We start from the raw sequence: 22192 nt of genomic DNA, 5'->3' as shown, positions 1-22192 counted from the left end.
GTGTTCTCTCAGTTGTTTAACCTCTATGAGCCTCATTTCTAACATGAGGAAGAGAATACCTGTGCCAGAAGATTGTCTCAAAGGTTAAATGAGATCAGGTCTGTCAAGTGTCCAACTCTGTGCCTGACACATGATGAACTCTCAGTAAACAAGAGCGATCATTGCCATCCCTTAGAACCATGTCTATGACACTATGTAGGGTCCAGAGGACTAATGGGAAGACCTTCTTGGAAATTCCAAGTAGGAGTCATTGGAGAGGGGGAGCTAAGCCTCTCCCAGGACAGCCCCAATAAATCAAGGACTTCTCTGATCTCTCCAAAGGACACTTTGCATCAGCCTCCTGGAGGCTGTAGAAAGCTCAGGGCAAGTCCTACCACTTGCATTTGTTATTGCCAGAATAATTGTTCCTTACTTGAAGTTCTGTAGACCCAGAGGCAAAGAAAGGTGGCAACAACAAGCTCTCTGGGCCCTTCTCCCCTCCCTGTGCAGCCTCCTTGTGTCTCACTTCCTGGATCTTGCAAATATTTCCCTCAGCAATAACCTGGGAGTGGCTGTTTCTCTTGGAGCAGTCTTATCTTTTGGCTGCCGAGGAAAAGGAAAGGGGAGAGGGGCTGGACTTGTGCACTGTTGCTGCTGAAATCCTGGAATGCCAAGCTATTGTGGTGAGTTTAAAAATAAAATTTCCAAACAAGAAAACTTCACAAGGGCTGGGGAGGAGGCAGGAGGAGATTTTTTCAGTCTCTGAAAATATTGGTTTTCATTTTCAATTATTATTAGGTTAAAAAAAAGATTTTAACAAAAGAGGAAAATCTTTTCACCAGAAGAAAAGACAACCTGTGCCAAGAGGAAAAGAGAAGAACAGCCCAGGACTTGGCAGGCAATTTGCTTTTGTTTTTGAGATGTAGTCTCCTTGCTGGTGTCAACAAAGCCCTTTCTCATATTTAGCTTTCAGGCTTCCTCCCCTTTCTTCAACAAGGAGCTGAAGTCTTCATGGACACCTGGGGATGAATGTAGTAGTGCAAGTATCTTTTGCCCCACCTCAGGAGTCCTTGCTTCAATGAAATTGTCCCTTGGAGCCAGATAAGGCAAGTTCCAGTCTGGACACTACTATTTCTTACTAGATGAGAAAATGATTTACCCTTTCCAAGCTTCAGGATCCTCATCTGCAAACTGGCAATAATAGTACCTACTTCGATGGGCTAGTGTGAAAATTAATAGAAATGCATACATGAAAGTGCCTAAAACAGGGCCTAACACATAGTAAGAGGTAAGAGACCACAGTTCTTTTCCCTTAATGAAGCTCCTTGTCCTCCACTGTAGGGAAGGATCCTTACCTGGTCCCAAAGCAGAGTTGTAGATTCTGTGCATATAGGAGGCTTGAGCCCTTTGAAAATAGGACCTCTAGAGGCCAAAATCCATGGCTTGAACCTGACACACTTCAGTGCAAGCATCCCATTCCCAGTTTGCTTCAGCTGTTAGTGCCAGGAAGGCAGGGACTATGTCAGTTTTGCACCCCTTTGATCCAATCACCCCGCACAGTGTAACATTCAATGAGAGCTTGGAATGACTTGTACACATTTTGGCCCAGCTGATCTAATTGAGGGCAGTCCTTCCCCTTTCTAGCGTCCTGCCTCCTTCTGCTTCACTGAAATATGACTCTGCAAGGCTCAGGCTGGTCCTACACAGGCTGTGTAAGTGGGAAGGCAGTGCTTTTAAAATTAGGATTGATACAGAGAATAGAAATTTCCGGGTTGCCTTGCTAGAGCCCAGTGCCTCTAGATGGGGCCACAGTGCCATGAATTGGAGTACCAAATGTCCCTATAAAAGGGCATGTTTTTTCTTCTGAAAGGTAAATTTTGTAAGGTTGACATAAATGATTGGTATCTAAACAAGAAAACTTAGAATATCTTGTCCTTTTGATCTTCACACTGCTCTTAAGCCTAAACTTTCCTTTTATTACCTCTCCATTTTTAGTGGATGGAAAGAGTGAGTGAATGAGACTAGGGTTAAAATCCTTGGTTAGCTAGGGCCTCCTGGCTAGGCAGCCATGTGGCTGAGCTGGGACCCAAGGTCTTCTGGTTTATTGGCTATTGAGCAGGGCTGAACATTAACCAGGGGGCAGCACAGTCAACTCCCTTGATGGAACCTGGAGCAGGGCTGAAGCATACAGCAGTGAAGCTTGTACACTGCATAACTTGCACAACCATATGCAGTGGCCCTCGGTAAGGGACTTCACTGTTAACAATAAACATAGTTCTGTCATTTATTAATCACCTTTGCATGTACCCAGCATCATTGCTGGGTCCTTTTTTATATAGTTAATTCTCACAGCAGCTTTGTAAGATAGATATTTTACTAAAACTGAGATAAATTAAATACTTTGCTCAAGGTCATGCAGCTTTTGGGTAATGGAGCCAGATTTTGAAATTTTGCTGGAATTCAGACCCAAGTCTTTCTGACACTGTGTTCTTTCCACTCTCCTCTATTGCCTTTCCTGTGTTCTCGCTAGGGAAAAGGAAAGAGTGGTAAATTTCATTTCCATCATTAAGCAGGGTTCTTCTCACCACAGCTGCAGGCCGTTCGCCCAACTGAGGCCTTTGGAGATGTTGCTGTTACTGCTTGCATTTCCTAAGATCTAAATTGGAGATGAAGGTGGGGAAGGAGGAGAGAGGCAGGGACAGAAGGTAGGAATGTGTGTGATGAGGGGTGGGGGACAGACTGTATAGATTGGAAACCAACCTAACTGGAACAAATAACTCTGCCCCCCAAACCTCTGCCCGCAGACCTCCACCCCCAAACCACAGCACTCCCATCCTTTTCACCCTGGACCTTTGTTTCCATAGTATGCTCCCTGAACCACCTGTAGTAGAATCCTTTGGGGGGCAATTATTAAAAATACAGATTCCTGGCCCCCACCACAGAGGTACTAAATACCAATTTCTGGTGAGGAGACCCATTAATTTGCATTTTAAACAACCTCTCCAGATAATTCCGATTAGGAGCCACTTTGATTAGGAACAACTGTCCCAGACCAATGGTTTCCAGCTTTTTGTATCATGCGCCCTTCTCAGAAAGAATTTTTTGAGCATGCACCTGCAATATATGCTGGCAGTTTATTAATAGATTCCTTATATATAATAAACGTCTTACTATTTATATTTTTAAAAGCAAAAAAATGGTGAGAATTTTGCATTAGTTATTCTTAGATGAGAATGGTTTCTAGTTTTTCTTTATGTGTATTCTAGTTGTTGGGTTTTAGTATTGACATTATACAGGATTCTTATCTTCTCCCTCTATTCTCTAGATTCCAGAGTCTAGAAAGTATTAATAGCATTGGGGTTGTCTATTCCTTGAAGGTTGGTAGAATTAGCACAAGACCATGTGAGTGTGCTATTTTTTTTTCTTTGTCAAATTCACCACTATTTTTTTCTATGGTAATTGGTTGGTTTAGATATGTATTCTCATTCTTCTGCAATCAGTTTTGGTAATTTTTGTTTTCCTAGGAAACCATTCTAAGTTTTCAAATTTATTTCCATAGAGTAGAGCCAAGTATTCTCTTACTCTTTTCATTTACTCTCTAACTGCGGTTATTTCTCCATTTCTAATATTGTGCGTTTGGTGTTTTTAAATTAGATTTGCAAGCGCTTTTTCTGTTTTATTGTTTTATATTTTCTTTTGAAGAATTAGCTTTTGGCTTTAATTATTGGTTCTATCTTTTTCTTTAGTCTATTAATTTCTGTCATTAGTTTTCTTTCTGTTTTGCTTACATCTATTTTTGTGGCTCTTTTCTTAACTTCTTTTGCTGAATGCTTAGTTCATTTATTTTAATTTGTTCTTATGTATTTATGTAAGTACTTAAGGCTACAAATTTTCCTTTGACCACTGCTTTAATCAACCATATCCTCTAGCCTCCGATATGTTCATTGTTGTCATTTTCTAGGTACTCTACAATTTCAGATTAGATCTCTTCTTTGACTAGAGTGGATATTTTTTCCCTTTTGTTTTTTATATGTTAGAAATTTTCTTTTTTCATTTTTGTTATTAATTTCTAGTGTTATTGTATTGTGATTAGATACTGTAGTCTGTACTACTCACACTTCTTGGCTTAGTATATAGTCAGTTTAAAAAATGTTCAATGGGCCCTTGAAAAGAAGGTCTGTTTTTAGTGTATGAAGAAATTTAGGTTTTTCTGTTATCTTAATTTTTGACTGTCATATCTGTCATCGGCTGAAACAGTCTCATATTTTGTTTTTGCTTTTTACTACCTTTGCATTTCCTATAGATTTTGTTTATGAATTTTGATGCTATGTTATTTGGTACATAAAGATTAAGAGTAGTTAGATCTGAATCTTGTATTCTAATCATGAATATTATAGTGCCCTTCTTTGTCTTTTTTATTGCTTTTTGCCTTTAATTCAACTTTTTTATGATATGAATGACATGACTCTTGGGATTTTTTTCACTTTTGGCATTAATTCATTTATTAAACAAATATTTATTGAATGCCCACTGTGTGCCAGGCACTACATACCAGATGAATGAAACACACAGGATCCCTGCTCTCATGGAGCTTACATTTTAGAGAGTGGAACACAAAATAAACAAGTAAAAGTAGGTATGTAATATAATATTAGGTAGGGATGTATGCTCTGAGAAATAACAAAATAGAAAAAGGATAATTAAGGATAAGTCATCTCTGTTTTAAATAAGGTGGTCAGGAAAGGCGTCTTTGCCTGAGAGCATTTGTCATCCTTTTATTCTTCACTCACCATCTTGTTTGTTTGTTTCCTGAGGGGGAAATGAGGCGGAAATGCCAGGTGGAACAGTTTGCACACAAGGGGTTCTTATAATCTTAAGTAGCTATAGGTGGGCTAAAGCCCAAATGAGAAGAGAGTGGGGGATGTGTAGATATGACTTTCTGATCCATGTGAGTGATGAACTAGCCAGGATGGGGACTGGAGATGAGGGAAGTGAAGGGGATTTTGCTTTCCATTCTCTCTGAGCTTGGCTACCATTATGTGTATTATTATTTTTTAAAGAAATATTCTCAGTCTTAAGCATGATTATTGAATAGATATTCTGTCTGATGATTTAATTGAACTGCTGGAATTTCCTGTTACTAGGCAGTACTTAGTATGATGCTGATTGCTCAGGCTACAGCAGGAAGCCAGATCTTTCTGGCTTACAGGGCTTAACTCTTTATACTCTGAGACTAAAGAGATGTCCTTTGGCTTTAGTCACTCTTTATTATACAGAAGTTTGACTTTTTATACCTATTTTATACTTTTCTTTTTCAAGGAAGATTAGCCCTGAGCTAACTACTGCCAGTCCTCCTCTTTTTTTGCTGAGGAAGCCTGGCCCTGAGCTGACATCCGTGCCCATCTTCCTCTACTTTATATGTGGGACGCCTACCACAGCATGGCATGCCAAGCGGTGCCATGTCCGCACCCGGGATCCGAACCAGCAAACCCCGGGCTGCCAAGAAGCGGAAGGTGTGAACTTAACTGCTGCGCCAGCGGGCCGGCACCAATTTTTATACATTTTTAAACAAACCTGGACTTCTTTTCCTTGGATATTTTTTTCTGTTGCTTATAAGATGAGAATCTTATTTCACCTCACAAGTGATCGTCTTTAATTTTATGATACTTTTTTCCAAGTATATTATATATACATATATATTAAATTTTTATATATATACACATGCACCCTTAACGCTTGAATCTGGAATTTATTTTTATATACAATATATGGTACAGCTCCAAATAACACTGCTCTGCAGTTATGTCAAAAAAATTTATTAAATAATCTTTCTTTATTTCATTGTTAGGGAAGGTCAATTATATAGGATGTTTTTATTGATAGTTTGTGTTTCTGGACTTTCCAGAGTTCCATTAATCAGTAACACACTGTTTTAATTATAATTGCTTTATAATATGCTTAATCCCTTACTCACCCCCCCCATTTCTTCTGTAGCAAAATACTCTTTAATATTATATCCTGCTTTATTTTGCAAGTTAATTAGAAAATTCTATACTTAAAACTTCCTGTTGAGAATTCTAACTGGAATTGCATTAGAAGGAGTTATTTTAAATCCAGAATAGTAGGTATTTGTGAATGGCCTGCTTGATGTTTTTTGTTACAAGTAGAAGAACATGGGCAGAAAGAATACATGTCAAATTCCTGATATAGCTTGCATCTAGAGAGGCAGCAGGGGAGTGGAAGTGGGGAGTGAAACAAAGTGTGTCATTTCTTATTTCTTAAAAAAAATTTGTGAGGCATCAATGGCAAAGTATTAAAGTGTGCTAATTCTGAGCAGTAGGTGGGACCATCAGTATTTATTATAGCAATCTCTGTGTGTTTATAAATATTTGAAATTTTTCATAATTAAAAACCAAACAAACAAAAACAGCAGATGAAGCAAGATAACCAGATTTGTAAGCCCTCAAATGTAGCACATTCAGTCTGAGTGCTACAAATAGACAGGGGCCATGTATGTATTTAGACTTTGGAGCTAGACTGTCCAGGTTCAGATCCTAGCTCTACCACTTACTAGCTTTATGACCCTGAGCAAGTTACTTAACCTGTCCATGCCTCAGTTTCCCCAGCTGTAAAGTCAGGACAATAATAATAGCCACTTCCTAGGGTTATTGTGAGGATTAAATAAATTAAGACATGGAAAGCACCTAAAACAGTGCCTGGCATTTAGTACATACTCAGTGAGTGTTAGCTATCAATATTATATATTATATATTCTTATTACTACTATTATTATTATTATTACATTTACTACGTATATTACATTGTTTTGTGGCCATTTTACATTTTACATAAATGATGTCATCCAAAATATGGGACCATCTGCAACTTGCTTGTTTTACACAATCCTCATCTGCTGTTTTGCAGGGAAATGGCTCATTCCAAGGCTAGCTTTTCATGGGCAACCCCCTTCCATCCTTGCACTGAGAACCCAGCACTCGACTTGTCAAGCTACCGAGCAATCTCTTCTCTTGACCTCCTGGGAGACTTCAAACACTCCTTGAAAAAAACAGAGGAAACTTCAGTATATGAGGAGGGGAGCTCCATGGCCTCCGTGCCCCGGCCACTACGCAGCCGTGCCTTCTCAGAGAGCCATATCAGCTTGGAGCCCCAGAGCTCCCGGGCCTGGGGGCAGCATAGGAGGGAGATCTTTACCAAAGTTGATGAGACCCAGCCGGATCCTCTGGGAGCCAGGAAGAAGGCCTTTCCTCCTCCTCGCCCTCCTCCTCCCAACTGGGAGAAGTACAGGCTTTTCCGTGCAGCCCAGCAGCAGCAGCAGCAGCAGCAGCAGCAGCAACAGCAGCAACAGCAGCAACAGCAACAGCAGCAACAGCAACAGCAACAGCAGCAACAGCAACAGCAGCAGCAAGAGGAGGAGGAAGAAGAGGAGGAGGAAGAGGAGGAAGAAGAGGAAGAGGGAGTAGAAGAGGAGGAAGAGGAGGGGGAGGAGGAGGAGCTGCCACCCCAGTATTTCAGTTCAGAAACTACTAGTTCCTGTACTCTCAATCCTGAGGAGGTCCTGGTGCAGGCACAACCCATGGCCTTTGGCCATTTGGAGACCTCAAGGCAGGGCTCACAAAGCCTTCCAGCAGAGCAAGAGTCTTTTGTTCACCATTCCAATGATTTCCTGCCTTCAATAAGGGGCCACTTGGGATCTCAACCTGAGAAGGCTCAGCCCCCTTGCTATTATGGCATTGGTGGGCTTTGGAGGACATCAGAGCAGGAGACCACTGATTCCCCCAAGTAAGTGCTTATAAAAGACATTTGATCCCTAAAGAGGCAGGCAGCATGAGTTTGAATTCCGCTGCCACCGTTTACCAGCTGTGTGACTTTGGGCTGGTCAATTAAACTGTTCCCAGCCTCAGTTTTCTCACCTGGAAAATGGACATGATGATACCTATTTCACATGGTTGTGAATATGAAGATGATCTATGTAAAAGGGCATACCCCCATGCTTAGCACATAGTAAGTGCTCAGTAAATGGTAGTTGTTGGTGTTCTTATCCCTAAATATCACTATCAAAATACTATGTGTATTATTTCTCAATTTGTCTTTAAGGTATACATCAGTTTCTTGCCCCTGAGCCAGAAGGCATTAAACCCTTGTTGCCTTGTGAATTTTCCCAGAAGCCTGGCTCAGGCCCTTTTCTACCTTTTCTTCTGCTTGCTCTCTAGAACAAGAGGCCAGCTCACAACCTGACCTGCCTCTGTTCTAGGACCTACTTGGGCTTCTAAACTCTTCTCCCCACCCCAGCCAGCAAAGCTGTTCCTGGGGTTGGGTGCTTTATGCACTGATCATTCCTTACAACAGCTAAGGGCATTCTTTTCCTCTTACACTTTCTCCATCCCCCCATCCTTGTTTCCCGTGGCTCTTTGCATTTGCTTCAGTGTGCAGTAGGTGGTAGTTGACAGGATGAGCTGCCTGGACAGGGAGGCCTAAGCAGGAGTGTAGTCTGGCGGCAGGACTGCTGGTGTCTGCTCCCTTCACTGTGCCAATGCTTCTCTGCATTCCCCACAGTGTGTGGTTGTTCTTGTTGCCCCAAAGCAAAAGAGCTTTGGCATTCAGCTTTGCCAGTCCTCCTGCAGAGAGCTCAACCCCCTCTCCACTGGGGGTGGGGGTAGGGGGGCAGGTGTTATCCTCTAAGTGCTTTCTTTAGGTCCTTTTATAGAAGGAACTTGCCTGAGACTTGTTGCTGTTAGAAGTACCTTGTTATTGTGTCTTTCACTGACAGGCAAATCCATTACTTGGCTATCTGGAGCTAGTTGAGAAATTTTCCAGCCCAAGGTGCCACAAGCACAGCACTTACAGGACCAGGCTCCCAGACGCTGTGAGAATCTCTTATCAGATCCCTAGTGGGAGCTTCTCAAGTTGTCCATTTAGCTGGGGAGCATTCTTATTGTAATTACAAAACATTTTGTGCGAAGTGACTGTGATTGTTAACCTATCAGAGCAGGGAGAAGGGAAAGTGACCTAGCACATAGTAGGCACTTAATATTTCAGAAGAAAGAAAGAAAGAAAGAATGAATGAATGAATGAACACATATTAAGTATTTGCTATGTGCCAGACACTACTAGTATTTTTATATTGATTATTTCATTTAATCCTCCCAACAGCCATATGGGCCGTTATCATCCTCATTTGACAGATTAGGAAACTAAAGCTGAGCAAAGTAAGGCACTAACTAACTCTGAATTGCACAGCAAAGATTCAAAGCCAGATCTGTCTGACTCCAAAACCCATGCTTATTTTGCCATCCTAGGTAGCCTCTCTCAGAGAGATCTCGTTCTTACAGTAGACCAGGTCTTCGTGAGGCCCTTCTGTCTCCTGTGAGGCAATGTGTACCAGAGGTAGTAGTTACAGGCCACAGCCTTACCGCTTTCAGCTTCCTGGTCCTCCCTCCTTTATGTACCTCCATTCACCTTGGCACCTTGGCCAGAGAGAAGGAAATTGCTATTACTAGAGATCTTGTAACTTGTTCAAGAGATTTTTTTTTTTAATGACCATAGGATGTGAGAGGAAACATTTGTTTGCACACAGCCCTGGCTAGTAGCTGCAAGAAATCAATTACAGATACGTCTTTGATGGATATTTAAGGAACAGCATCAGTCCCAACATAGCTAATATTTTCTGCCTGCTTACTATGTGCCAAGCATTGTTCTAAGCACTTTTGTGTATCAATTGATTTACTGTTCACAACAAACCTATGAAATAGATACCATTAGTCTCCATTTTTTAGATGAGAAAAGTGAGGCACAGGGAGATAAAGTAATTGTGGAAGACCACAGGTAGCCAGAACCCAGGAAGTCTGGCTCACTGTGCCCACTACATCATCCCAGGATCTCTAGACTAGTCGAAGTGATCCTATTCTAGACCCTCAGAGAGCACAAGGTTCTAACTAGAAGGAAGCAGCTTTAAGATTTTGTAAGGGAGAATATTGTTAGTGGCAAGTAGATGTGTACTATTTTGAATCTAAAATGCAAAAAAGACATCCTAATTTCATCTAAGTTAAACCAGAGTATCTCTATAACCCGTGTACTGTTCAGTTGCAAAATGCTGGGATACATGTAGAAGCAGGTTATTGGGATTATCAAGTTTTGGTTAAGTCTAATAACTCTGATTCAAGTTCAAGTATAGCTTGCTTTATGGACTCTTTGCATTTCCTCTCAGTGCTCTGTAGAAGGAATCTGATTTTTGCTTCAATGTTCATTATTAAATTCAGATTATGTTCTCATAGATCTCCTGTAACCCCTGCCTTATTAATGGAGGGTATAAGGAAAGGAGCCTAGAAACATAGTGCCTAATATGATACACCATAATATGGTATAGGGCTGTGTCTGCTGGGGAACTGAGTCTCCAATTAGCACATCCTTTTTAAATTTTTTTCCATTTTTATCGAGATATAATTTACATACAGCCACATCCTCTTCTTTTTTTTAATTTCATACTTACTTTCAGCACTTTCTGACTCAGAACTCTCACACGTGCCCTAAATATTTTTCTTATACACAGGAATTTCCTAAGTTTATACTTTCATCTTTCCTCCAGAATGTTCTCTCTTCTCTGCTAACATATAGTCCAGTGAGAAAATTCCTTACATGCAGGGTTTTATATGATGTCAGGTTTCCCTTCTGCAGTATAGTATAGTGGCTCAAAGCACAGATTCTGGAGTTAGGTCACTAGGTCTAAATCACAGTTCTGCCATTTACTGTCTGGTGACCTTGGGAAAGTCACTGCTTCTCAATGCCCCATGTTCCTTATCTGTAAAATGGTTGTCATGAGCATTAAATTTTAGATCTGTGACTACACACATATACACACACGCACATACACATGTATATCTTAGGACAGCTTCTGGGGTATAGTAAGCACTGCATGAATGTTAGCTAGTATTGTTCTGTTATCAATATTATTCACTTGAAAACCTACATGTAAAATGTACCTAGGATGAGGAATATTGGCATGCCCAAATTTCTTTTGTGTGATGAATTAGGAGACAGCATAGCATGAATCAGTAAATAGCTGTGGAGCCTTTTAGCCATTATTTTTGACCTTTATCTAAGAGCTGCAAATAGCTGCAAAAATGACTAATGAGTTTTTTCCTATTTTTCCTTTCAAACAGCTAGAGGTTAGCAAAGGGGCAGCGACACAGACAGGTGGAGGGTGGGGGTAGCTGGTAGGAAACAAGAATATAGTGGGGGTGGGCCTCCCCCTTGCATAAACCATGGGTAGAATTATTTGCCCCTCCATCACTGACACCTGACATTGAAGCATTTCTTTTTATTTTCTTACTCATGCCAGACCAGAAGCCTTGATGACAGAAGAGTCCAAACCCAAGCCAGCATGGAGCCAGAGCTACTTCTTTCCTGAGGAGCAGTTCTCTTTTATGGGCTGGGGCTCTGAGAAGCAACACCTCAGCCCCGCGGGCTTCGGTGAACCCAAGACAACAGGGTCTGCTGCTACACTTTTCAAGCCTCTGGGTGCCACTGGTTCCATTTCTTCCCCATGTCATTCTGCAACCATGGAGGAGGCTGGGGCCTTTGGGGATATGCCAGAAGTGGAGAAATCCTATCCCTTCTCAGGCCGAAGGCCCGCCCCACTGCTGGCAGTCTTAGGAAAGCTCATGAGAGACGTGGTAGGCTGTGACAAGTCCCTGGCAGGGGTGCTAACCCCAGCCTCCAACATGTGACCACTGCTGAGGTCGTGGGTGACCTCTTTGCTGTGGGAGATCTGCAGTGGAGGGACCATTTCAAGCAGGAGTGGCACCACCAGGAAAGAAGAAATGATGAGAGTGTCCAGGAAAGCTACAGGGTGCCTTTGTAAGCAAGCAGACTAGATAAAGCCACAGTGGATGGGAATCCAGAATGGGTAGGAGGGAGGCCAACAGTTTAGAGGACAAATAGCTAAGGTCTCAGATATGTCCCTACAACCTAGCCCTTCCCTCGGGATCTGTATTCTGGGGCCATGAACCAAGGGGAATCATTGATGATCAGAAGCCCAGAACATTAGGGGCCTGCCAGTTTTTCTGGATTTTAGTAGGGTCTTAATGACCAAACCAAATCATTCTGGCTGCAGACATCAGGGGCATATGAGTAGCCTTCTAATTTCTTAAAGGTGGCCTTGACTTGGCTTCTAGATAGTCTTCATGTGGCCTGTTTACATTTGAACAGTGCATTATTTCCTTATTTTACAACTCTTTGGTGAAGGAGGGTCCCATTTTACAAATGGGGAAATTAAGAAGCAGAAAAGTTAACAGCTTCTCAACAGAGGTGCTCAAATGGTCATTCTTTGTTTCCACAGACAAGAGTTTCAGCACTTCTCGCCTCCTCAGGGGGCCCCAGGGATCCCTACCTCTTACTCAGCTTATTACAATATTTCTGTGGCCAAGGCAGAGCTGCTGAACAAGTTGAAAGACCAGCCCGAGATGGTAGAGATTGGTCTGGGAGAAGAGGAAGTTGACCATGAACTGGCTCAAAAAAAGGTGAACTTTTTGATATGCCTTACAGATTTTCAGCATTTAACTTGAGTATGTCTGGAGGTTGACCTGCCCTCTATGCTCTCCAGAACATCTTGGTGCATTTCTGTATTTCCAGTGTGGAAATCAAATAGCCTCTCTGGGTTTCTCACAAATGCAACTACAGTCTCCTTTTTGTCGGATCCATAATAGTAATAATAGTAGTAGTAATCATAATCATCATAACAGTGTCTCTCTAATCCTTAAAACAGCTCTACAAGGTAGACATTACTATCTCCTTTTGACCAGTTGAGAGGACTAGGTTGCCCAGGGTTACAGGCTAAGTGGTAGATCCAGGACTTGAAGTCAAGACTGTCTGCTCTGCTCTATGCATTCTATTCTATTATGCTGTCCCTCTGAAATAAGCTAGCTTTGTAAGTAACTTGCCACCAAGGGCACATCCGAGTTTTTGCCAGTGAGCTCCAACCAATGGCAGTCATTGATTGTATTCTCTTTGTAACTTTCTGAAAAAGAGAACAGACTGACTAAGAAAGAAAATGAGAAATTATAGACTGGTAAACTTTAGTATTTACTTTCAAGGATAGTCTGTAATCTCTTTTTTAAAAATACTAAAATAGGTAAATGGAGATGATGATACTGTTGTTCTGAAGCCTCCCCTTTCTTCCTCTAAGTGCCACTAGCCTGGTTTTCTAATCAAATTCCTGGAATCACTTTGCCGTCCTTGCACTTACCCATTTTATTTCATAAGCAAATAGGGTTTCCATGGCAACCTCAAAGGCCCAATTTACCACTGTGTGGGCATCTTAACTCAAGGTAAATTGCTCTTCTGCTCATATTTCTCATTCAGGATGTGACCTATAGGAAGGCTCAAGGCTATTTGCAAGAGACCCCCCTCACCACTTTCCAATCTGAAGCCAAATGTCAGAGAAAGAATTGGAAGCATAGTGGTATCAAAGATTTGTTGATCCTGATGCCTGCTTCCTTGGAGTCCATGTTCCTGAGCAGGGCAGGGCTGCTCCTGGCTTACTCAGGACCTTTTTATTCAGAGCAAACCTAATAAAAGTCTGACCAGGAAAAGAGAGAAATGTTTATAAATGGCAAAGCACAGAAGAGCAGATAGTGATTCGAAGTGACTGTAGGTGGGCTAGGACAGTTTTCATCTCTGAGGAAGATAGGTGAGGAAGGTCACTGATTTGCAATATCCCAGAAAAGCAGCTCAGCTCTACCTGCGTCTCCAGTGATTCCACAGCTCTGTCTACTACACTTTCCACCAGTTGAAGTTAGGTCGAAAAGCCCAAGTTCCAATAAACCAAGGACTCTCTCTACTTTCATCCTTCCAGATCTATGGAACCTAAGAGCTGTGGTGGGTAGGTGATTTTCCAAGTTGATCATTTGGCGCCCAGCCATGCCTTGTCCCTGGCATTGGGTTTTGTATGGGAAAGCAGAAGGCAGGGATATAACTGGGAGCCCCTTGGTATCTAATTGTGTTACCTCATTCGTATCATTGATCTCTAATTCCCAGTGGGTTTTAGATTTTCCCCAAATGTAAGTCTGTTACACTTCACACTAAGACCATGGTGATCTCCTGACTTCTGACCAGTTCTGACATATGACAACAGGCCCTAGACCCAGAGCAGTCTCTCTAAGTCTTGGTCACCGTGGACATCTCTAAATTAACTACTAGAAAGGAACACACTTTAGAAAACTACAAACCTATGGTCCCAGAGTGGCTAGGCAGGAATAATAGTAAAACAAACACTGAAGCATATTTCCTATATACAAGATACTATTCTAAGCATGTAACATCATTAACTCGTTTAATTCTCATAACAACATGATGAGATAGGTACTACTGTTATCCTTTTTTTAGATGAGGAAATTTAGGCACAGAGGAATTGAGTAATTTACTAAAGGTCACACCACTTCTTTGTGGCAGAGCTGGGGTTCAAACGCAGGTAGTCTGGTGCTAGAGACCATGCTCTTAACCACAATGCTATATTAGCTGCAAAGGCTGTGGGCAACCTGAGATGGGTCTATTCTTATCAGGACCTTGCAGCTAGACAAGTGTTCATTAGCTCAGAGTGCCTGCTTGTGGTGGTAGTAATAATAATAATAATAATAATAATAATAATAGCAGCCTCAGTAAACATGTATTGAACACTTAATGTGCCTGGCACAATACTGAGTATTTTACTTCTATGATCTCATTTAACCCTCACAACAATCTTGGAGGGGAGGCATTTCTCCGCTTTGCACACGTACATATGAGGAAACAGAAGTCTCAATGGGATTGGGTATTTTGCCCAGGGTCACACAGTTTGGAGAAGGTGGAATTGGAATCCAGGCATCTCTGACTCCAAAACTCCACTCTAGCACACTGCCTCCGTGTGATTGCAGTCCCAGAACTGGTTTTACCTATAGGGGAGACAAATCAGAAGACACAGGCAGTGCTTCCCTTGAGAAATTTACCATCAATAGTAAGAGAGGGATCAGACTCACACATGAAACAGAAAGTGAACAACCTCAAATTATACTACAGAGTTCTAATTCTTTAAGACTGGAGAGTTCAGAACAGAAAAGTATCATTGAGAAGAAGAGTTATGGGGGTAGGGACTTCCTGCAGGGAGGGAGAGGGCAAAGCTGGGCTCCAAAGAAAGAATTGGAATTGCCAAAGTGAAGGAAGAGATTAAGAGAAGGCAGAACTGTATAAACAAACCAGGAACACAAAAATGAGCAACGACAAAAAAATGAACACACAAAAAATGTTGTGAACGCAGAGAGTGAGAAGCTAATCCTGAAAAGTTCTGAGGAATGAGATTAGAATGGTGGGGGGGGGCAGACTGAATAATAATAATAGCAGCCAGCTTTTAGTAAGCATCTCGTCTCTTCCAAACCTTTTGCATGCATTATCTCGTTGAATTCTTATTACAGTTCAATGACGTGGGTAATGCAATTACCCACCCCCCCCCCCACATTCTACAGATAAAGAAAGTAAAGCTCCATAAAGAAATTCACCTAAAGTAGCAGAAGAACTAGGAAGTCACAGAGCTAGAAGTTAAACCTAGTCATTAGTGACTCCAGAACTCACACTCTTATCTAAAAGGCCTCAGAAGCCAAGCTGGGGAGGGCAAAGATCTAGCACAGTGCTATAAACATCAGAGGTACTTAAATGGATTGAAGGAGAATGAAGCAATAGGCAAATACTCCATGACAATGCTTTTCCAATCTATGCTTTCACAAGCATTCCAGTTCCTGTTTATTAAAGAGTCTCAGCAAGCATTTGTTAAGTTACATTTGACAAATGAGAATTAGCCCATGGGTACCACTTATCTAATGCCAAGAAGTTTGGTAGTGACAGATTCCTACCAGATCTGAAGAGAATGGGAGAGAAGCTGCCTGTCCAGAAAACTGGAATTGCTCATGACTTGCTCAGGTTTCCTTTGTTGCCAGTGACTGGGGTAGAGCCCACCATCTGTTACTTGGGTCCCACCACAGAGGTTACAGGCACAGATCAGTTTCTGTCGGTCCCCATTCTTATCCTTTGCCTTCTCCTGTTTATTTCTCCTAGATACAGCTTATTGAAAGCATTGGCAGAAAACTTTCTGTCCTGCGGGAGGCCCAGCGAGGACTGCTGGAGGACATCAGTGCCAATTCTGCCCTTGGGGAGGAGGTGGAAGCCAACCTGAAAGCCGTCTGCAAATCCAATGAGTTTGAAAAATATCATTTGTTTATCGGGGACCTAGATAAAGTGGTCAACCTGTTGCTGTCACTGTCTGGACGACTGGCCCGGGTGGAGAATGCTCTCAACAGCATCGATTCAGAGGCCAACCAGGAGAAGGTAGAGTTGGGGTATCTGGGGTTTAGATGGAGGGAAATGCCATCTGTTTTTCCTCAGGGCTTCCTCTTTCAAGTTTGGTTAGTCTGCGTGGCAGGAGAGCATAGTGTTAAGAGTGTGGTCACTGGCTTTTAAGTGCCTTGAAATTCTGGCTCTACCACTAATTAGCTGTGACTGTGGGCAACTTACTTAACCTCACTCTGACTCGGTCTCTTAAAAAATGGGTTGAACACACTACCTGCCTCATGAGGTTGTGAGAATTAAATTAGATAATCCATGTTAATTAGTTAAAACAGGACCCAAAACAAGGTAAACACTGAATCTGTCCTAGCTGCCAGTAGTAGCAGCAGCAATTCAGCCTCACTCTCTCAGAATTGAAGGAGGAGGTCTCACCAAGTAGGGGAGATTGGGAGACCTGTCAGCTTCACAGGTTGGGTCACTCTGCATATATTCCTGAACCAAAACTGCTTTATCTTTCCCTATGCAAGTGGTTTTGGACACAAATGTGAATCCACAATAAGAGGCACATATGCATATGCATACACACATGGATACATACACTCACACACATACACCCAGACAGAGACACATACCATTTTGAAAGCATTGTCACGGTGATGATTGTTCACCCAACGGAAGAGGCACGTGATGGCATTGTCTGAGCTTTACCCCACCCAACCTCAGTGGTGTCCACAGATTAAAGACAGCTTAGAGATGGAAAGAGGTGGTTTCACATCTCCCTGTCCAGAATCGCTGTCGTGTTTATCCTGTCTGCTATAGGACAGAAAGGCTTTTGCATGAAGGTTGACTTCAGGGCAGGAATTCTAGGGACTGATCCATTAGCAGAGTGGGTAGTTGCTTTGTGGCAGCATCCCAGGTAGATCACTGGGTTAGGCAGATTACTGGTAATTGGGATGGCCCTTAATTGGTCTTCTGCTTCCCCAGTTGGTGCTGATAGAGAAAAAGCAGCAGTTGACAGGGCAGTTGGCAGATGCCAAGGAGCTGAAGGAGCACGTGGACCGTCGGGAGAAGTTGGTGTTTGGTATGGTCTCCCGCTACCTGCCTCAAGACCAGCTCCAAGATTACCAGCACTTTGTAAAGATGAAATCTGCCCTCATCATTGAACAGCGAGAGCTGGAAGAGAAGATCAAGCTCGGGGAAGAGCAGCTCAAATGTCTCAGGGAGAGCCTACTCCTGGGGCCCAGCAATTTCTAATTCTGCCAGCAGATTGCCCACACCATCCCTGCCCAGCCACAATGGGAAATGCTTTCAATCTTCGTTAGCAGTTTGTTAGCGAGTAGATAGCAGTTAGTTAGCAGTTTGTTCCATATCCTCTACCCTGGATGTCTCTCACTGCCCCATACCTAGCAGTGTTCCCAACCAGCCAGGAGACCCTGGGGAGGCCCCAAGCTTCTACCCTAGGGAGTAGAAGCAAGAAGTAGGAGCTGCAGCAAGATGTGATCATACAACCACATTCTCCTTCCCATGGTTTGCATGGGCAAGCACTCACCACACACAGAACCAACAAAGTGCCTTCATTATTCTTTGTACTAGGACACCAAAAACATCACACACTCACCACTCACCCACACTCGGCCTCTCAAGACTCAGAGAGAAGCTGCCTGTGTAGCTCCACTCTCCCCCAAGGCTCATGACCCAGCCACTTCCCACAGAGAGCTGGCTGTCTTGAGGGCATTCACTTACCACCATTTTCAGGACCCCACCCCCACCCCAAGCTTTGCAGGGGGAAACAGAGAAGGAGAAATTACACTTAATAGAATGTGAGCAAAGGTTGGGAATCCCCAGGTGTCCTGCTGGAAGGAGCTAGGCTTAAACAAATTAGCTCCACCCCCACCTTCCCCAGCATCTAGTTGAGGAGGAAGAGGCCTACTTTCATCCCTGACTAGTGTGGCCCTCCTCCTATCCTAAGACTTTTGGCCTACTGCTTCCTGTTTCAGCTTGCCTTTTCGTTGCTAGGGGTTACAGTGGCCTACCCAAAGGGCTTCACACTATGGGCCATTAATAGCTCTACTAAAGCTGACTTCTGGATACGTGTTTCATTATTGAGGGGAGGGAGTTGTTATTATTGTATTTTAAATGGCCTTTTGATTTTATTTATTTTTATGTTTTGATTGTCTTTTTCTTTTTTAACTAATAAGGTGAGAAGAGGGGAGTTAGAGAGGGAAAAGTTAGCCCAGAAGGAAAGCGTTTCTGCAGATCAGCCTGAATTCACCATGGCTAAATAAGCGAGTGCCGAGGCCTTGAGTTCTTCCCACTATAGCTGACAAGTATCGAAGAAAAGAATTCTCACTTTGAACTCAGAGCTTCCCTACTATGGCCTGGTCCTATACTTCCCTTGAAGTCTAGATGACCGTGAGCTTAGCACTCCCCAACAGGGTTCAATTTTTTCTTACTCAATTTTTCTTGAAACCAAAAAAATCTGAACGTGACAAAGCTTCACCCATTTCTCTACCATCTCCAAGCTAAGGAATGGGTAGAGGTAAGCTCAGGAGGGGCTCCTCTATCTAACAATTGCTTTCCAGCCTGGGACCTGGCTCAGGGAACCAAAACTCATAGTAGCTGAAATCTCCAGCCAGGGCCAGGCCCCCCAGGGCAGATTATAATCCAGCCAGGATTTTAGGCACATAAACAACTAATGCTGCTGCTGACACCCATAGCCAGTTTCTATCTTGGAAAAGCCCTCAGGTGGGCAATGGCAGAAAGGGAGTCGTGACCAAACTCTGCCCTTGTTATCCAGCTCAATTCCCTATTCCTTGCTAACTGGGGCTCATGCTTGGTATTGCACAGCCCTGCCCAGCAAACCCTGGCATCTCTTCTAGTTACTGCTGAGTTCCTCAGGGTCCTTGGAGGTCAACTGTAGCAGCAGGGGTGCCTCATTCAACCAAAGAATTTGCCAAGAAACTTTGCTGCTGCTACAAATACTGGTCTCGAGTTTCTGTTTCCTCTTCATTGTATTTGAAAACAATGAGAGAATCTTGGCCAGCAGGGTATCCTGAGGGGAGCCCTGGGTATGCTCTTAGTACACTGCTGCTGGTAAAATGTCAACCTGCTATTCTCCCCTCAAGTGGAGGATTCTACTCTGTTCAGGAAGATTAATGGTTTGTAAAGGGCTAGGCTTACCCACACCAAGGTTGAGGAAGTTGGGGAGTGCTTTGAATAGAGGCTGGGGTTGCCATCTGTTCTTTTTAATAGGCTCCAGGACAAAACAATGAGCAAGTTGAGATGTCCTGTACTGGGGGGATGAAGGCAATATAGTTCACCATTCTAAGGTGTTTTTTTTTTTGCTAGAACAGCTTTTTGGGAATATAGGCCCAGGGAAAAAGAGTGGTGACTTACCTGGACACCATGACCATGATCTGGGTTTTTCTTATCAACGTTAGATTGGTTGTACCTTAAGTTTATCACACTACAAGTACTATTGACTCTGTTATTTGTGTCCCTTATCTCACATCAAATTATTCTAGAGTTGGAATCAGAGTATAAGGATGCTCATTTTCCCATGAAAGGACAATTTTCAAAGCACTTAAAATAACCCCAAAACTATATTGAACCGTGAAGCTCGAAAGACAGAGGTGAGCTTCTAAAGAGGCATGGATGCCCTGCACTGCTAATGTGGCAGTCTCATTGTGAGTGATAGTGCTGCAAAGCTGCCAGTATTACTTGAGATTCAGTGTCTCTCCTCTATTCTCATTTCCTGGGCTTAGCCCTTCACTAAGGCCTGCCAGGGAGTAGCAATTTGGAAGGCAGGCCAAGGGATTTCCCCAAAGACAGTTATTAGTCTTGACTTCTGCCCTCTCCCTTCAAATACTCATGAACAGGCCCCAGTGGGTGATAGGTAAACTCAGTGGTTGATATATGGAGAGGAATCAGTCCAAGAGTTACTATCATATGTCCTCCTTACTTTCCCCATCTCCCACTGGCTCCCAGGGCTCTGGGTAATTGAGTCTCCTTGAGTCCCACCAGCTGCAGACTCAGCGAGAACAGAAAATGCTCAAGGGGAATCCAAGAGAAAGAGACAGAGACACTGAAAATAAATCCCTAGAAAGGGAGAGACTGGAAGCAGAGGAACAGAGAGGGAGAAAAGATGAAAAGTCTCTTTCAAGACCAAGTTCAGGTTCTGTTTTCCCTTTAACCTCATGTGCCAAAAAGCTGCCTAGGGGCACCAGAGCCATAACCTTAACCCCAGCCTCCCTGAAGGTGCTGCTCTGCCAGTAGCAGGCCCCAGATGGAAGAAGCTGGGCCACTTCTCCAGTCTGGAGCTTGGTGACTCCCTCTGTCTTTGCCAAAGGAGTTGTCTATGCCAATAATATTTCTGTAACAGCATATTGTATTCTTTGAAGATTAGTAGCTCTTTAGAGGGGGGTGGGGCAGGGGGCAATTTCTATAGATAAAGGAGCAGTGTTTGTTGTACAACTGTTGGGGGTCATCTATCCCATGTGAAGCTATTATTTTTCTGAATCTTATTGTTCCTGCATTTGTGTCCTCCACCACTCCCTTCTTGGCTGACATTGATATGCCTGCCAGATTGTCATCAAGGGTCATACTTCAATAAAAGGTGCTAAGGACAAAAAAATACATCTCACGTGTTTTGACTGAGGTGATGGAAATCTCCCAATATTCTGCTGAAAAGGATTGGAAAGGAATTTGGTCACCTATCTATAGTCCTTCATAAGTAACCATATGACCAGAGCCTTACCCATATCCCTAAACCCTTACCCTGGCCCCTCAGGAATAGCACTGATGCTATACTATTCATTATCCCCAGTAAAATAATTTAGAATTCAGGAAGAGTCAACAATAGGTGCAATCTCATGTGTAAACCTCAATAGTATACAGTATGGTTCTGGAGTTCATCCTGATCAGAGGTGAGCCACTTTCTAGATCTCCTCCAATCTTGTGTTCTGTCTACTAGTATCATCTTATTCTACATGATAGTCCAGTCTCACACCTTCCTTCTTAGCAACCTGGAAAGCAAGGTCCTCGCTGATCAGCTCTCCGAGGTAACCTCAAGGTTTGGACCCAAGTGCACTCCAGGCACCTCCTCTGATGCTGAAAAGCTTACTTTTTCCCCCAATCCATGCATTGTTCATATCCCAACTGATCTCCTCCTATTCCAGATATCCAGTGCAGTAGAGTGGAAAGAGCCAGCTTTGGCGTTAGAATGAATTGGGTCCAAATTCTGGCTCAGCCGTTTATTCTATGAACCTGGGTTGTTTGCTCAACTTCTGAGTTCATTTTCTTATCTGTAAAATGGGAACAATAATAGGTATTTTGCAGGGCCGTTGTGGCTTAAAAATAACAAATGAAAGCCACTAGGTATCTACTGAGAAATTCTTAGGCAAAATCCTGGGCTCTGCTTCAAACCCACTGACAACAGTCTGCGTTTTAGCTAGATTCCCAGGAGATTCGTATTCATATTAAAAGTTGAGAAGGACTGACCTATCACAAATATGCCCAATACATGGTGACTATTATTCTAGTCCTGACTTACTCAATTTATTCTTTCCTAATCCCAGACATATTCTTGCTCTTCTCATACTGCTCACAACTACCTGCCTAAATGAATTCAATAAGGTTACAGGATACAAGGTTGATAAATAAAATCACTTGTATTTCTATACACTAGCAATAAACAATCTGAAAACAAAATTAGGAAAACAATCCCATTTACAGTAGCATCAAAAAGAATGAAATACTTAGGAATACATTTAACAAAAGAAGTGTAAGAATTTTATACTGAACACTACAAAACATTGTTGAAAGAAATTTTTAAAAATTTAAATACATGTAAAGACACCCCATTCATGGATCAGAAATATTGTTTAGA

The 22192-nt window shown here is 42.6% G+C and overlaps 1 protein-coding gene across 4 annotated transcripts in view; it reads left to right on the top strand.

Moving 5' to 3' along the window:
* SHROOM4 (shroom family member 4) overlaps positions 1-20940 on the top strand; it is a 208012-nt gene extending 187072 nt beyond the window's left edge. For 2 of the 4 annotated variants that reach the window (XR_011435058.1, XR_011435059.1), the window contains 5 exons: positions 6904-7779; positions 11336-11853; positions 12335-12515; positions 16078-16347; positions 17290-20940. Coding sequence is in view for 2 of the 4 variants with exons in the window: in XM_023633893.2 (XP_023489661.2) it covers positions 6904-7779; positions 11336-11485; positions 12335-12515; positions 16078-16347; positions 17290-17559 (1747 nt within the window). In the remaining 2 variants the exon portion in view is untranslated. The remainder of the gene's footprint in view (positions 1-6903; positions 7780-11335; positions 11854-12334; positions 12516-16077; positions 16348-17289) is intronic. The other 2 variants (XM_023633893.2, XM_014728850.3) reach the window with 1 other exon arrangement.
* Positions 20941-22192: the final 1252 nt, after the last annotated feature.

The sequence above is a fragment of the Equus caballus genome, chromosome X (assembly GCF_041296265.1).
Source record: "Equus caballus isolate H_3958 breed thoroughbred chromosome X, TB-T2T, whole genome shotgun sequence".
In the NCBI taxonomy this organism is placed as follows: Eukaryota; Metazoa; Chordata; class Mammalia; order Perissodactyla; family Equidae; genus Equus; species Equus caballus.
The sequence above is the reverse complement of the archived record's forward strand: the minus strand, read 5'-3'. Positions and strand labels throughout refer to the sequence as shown.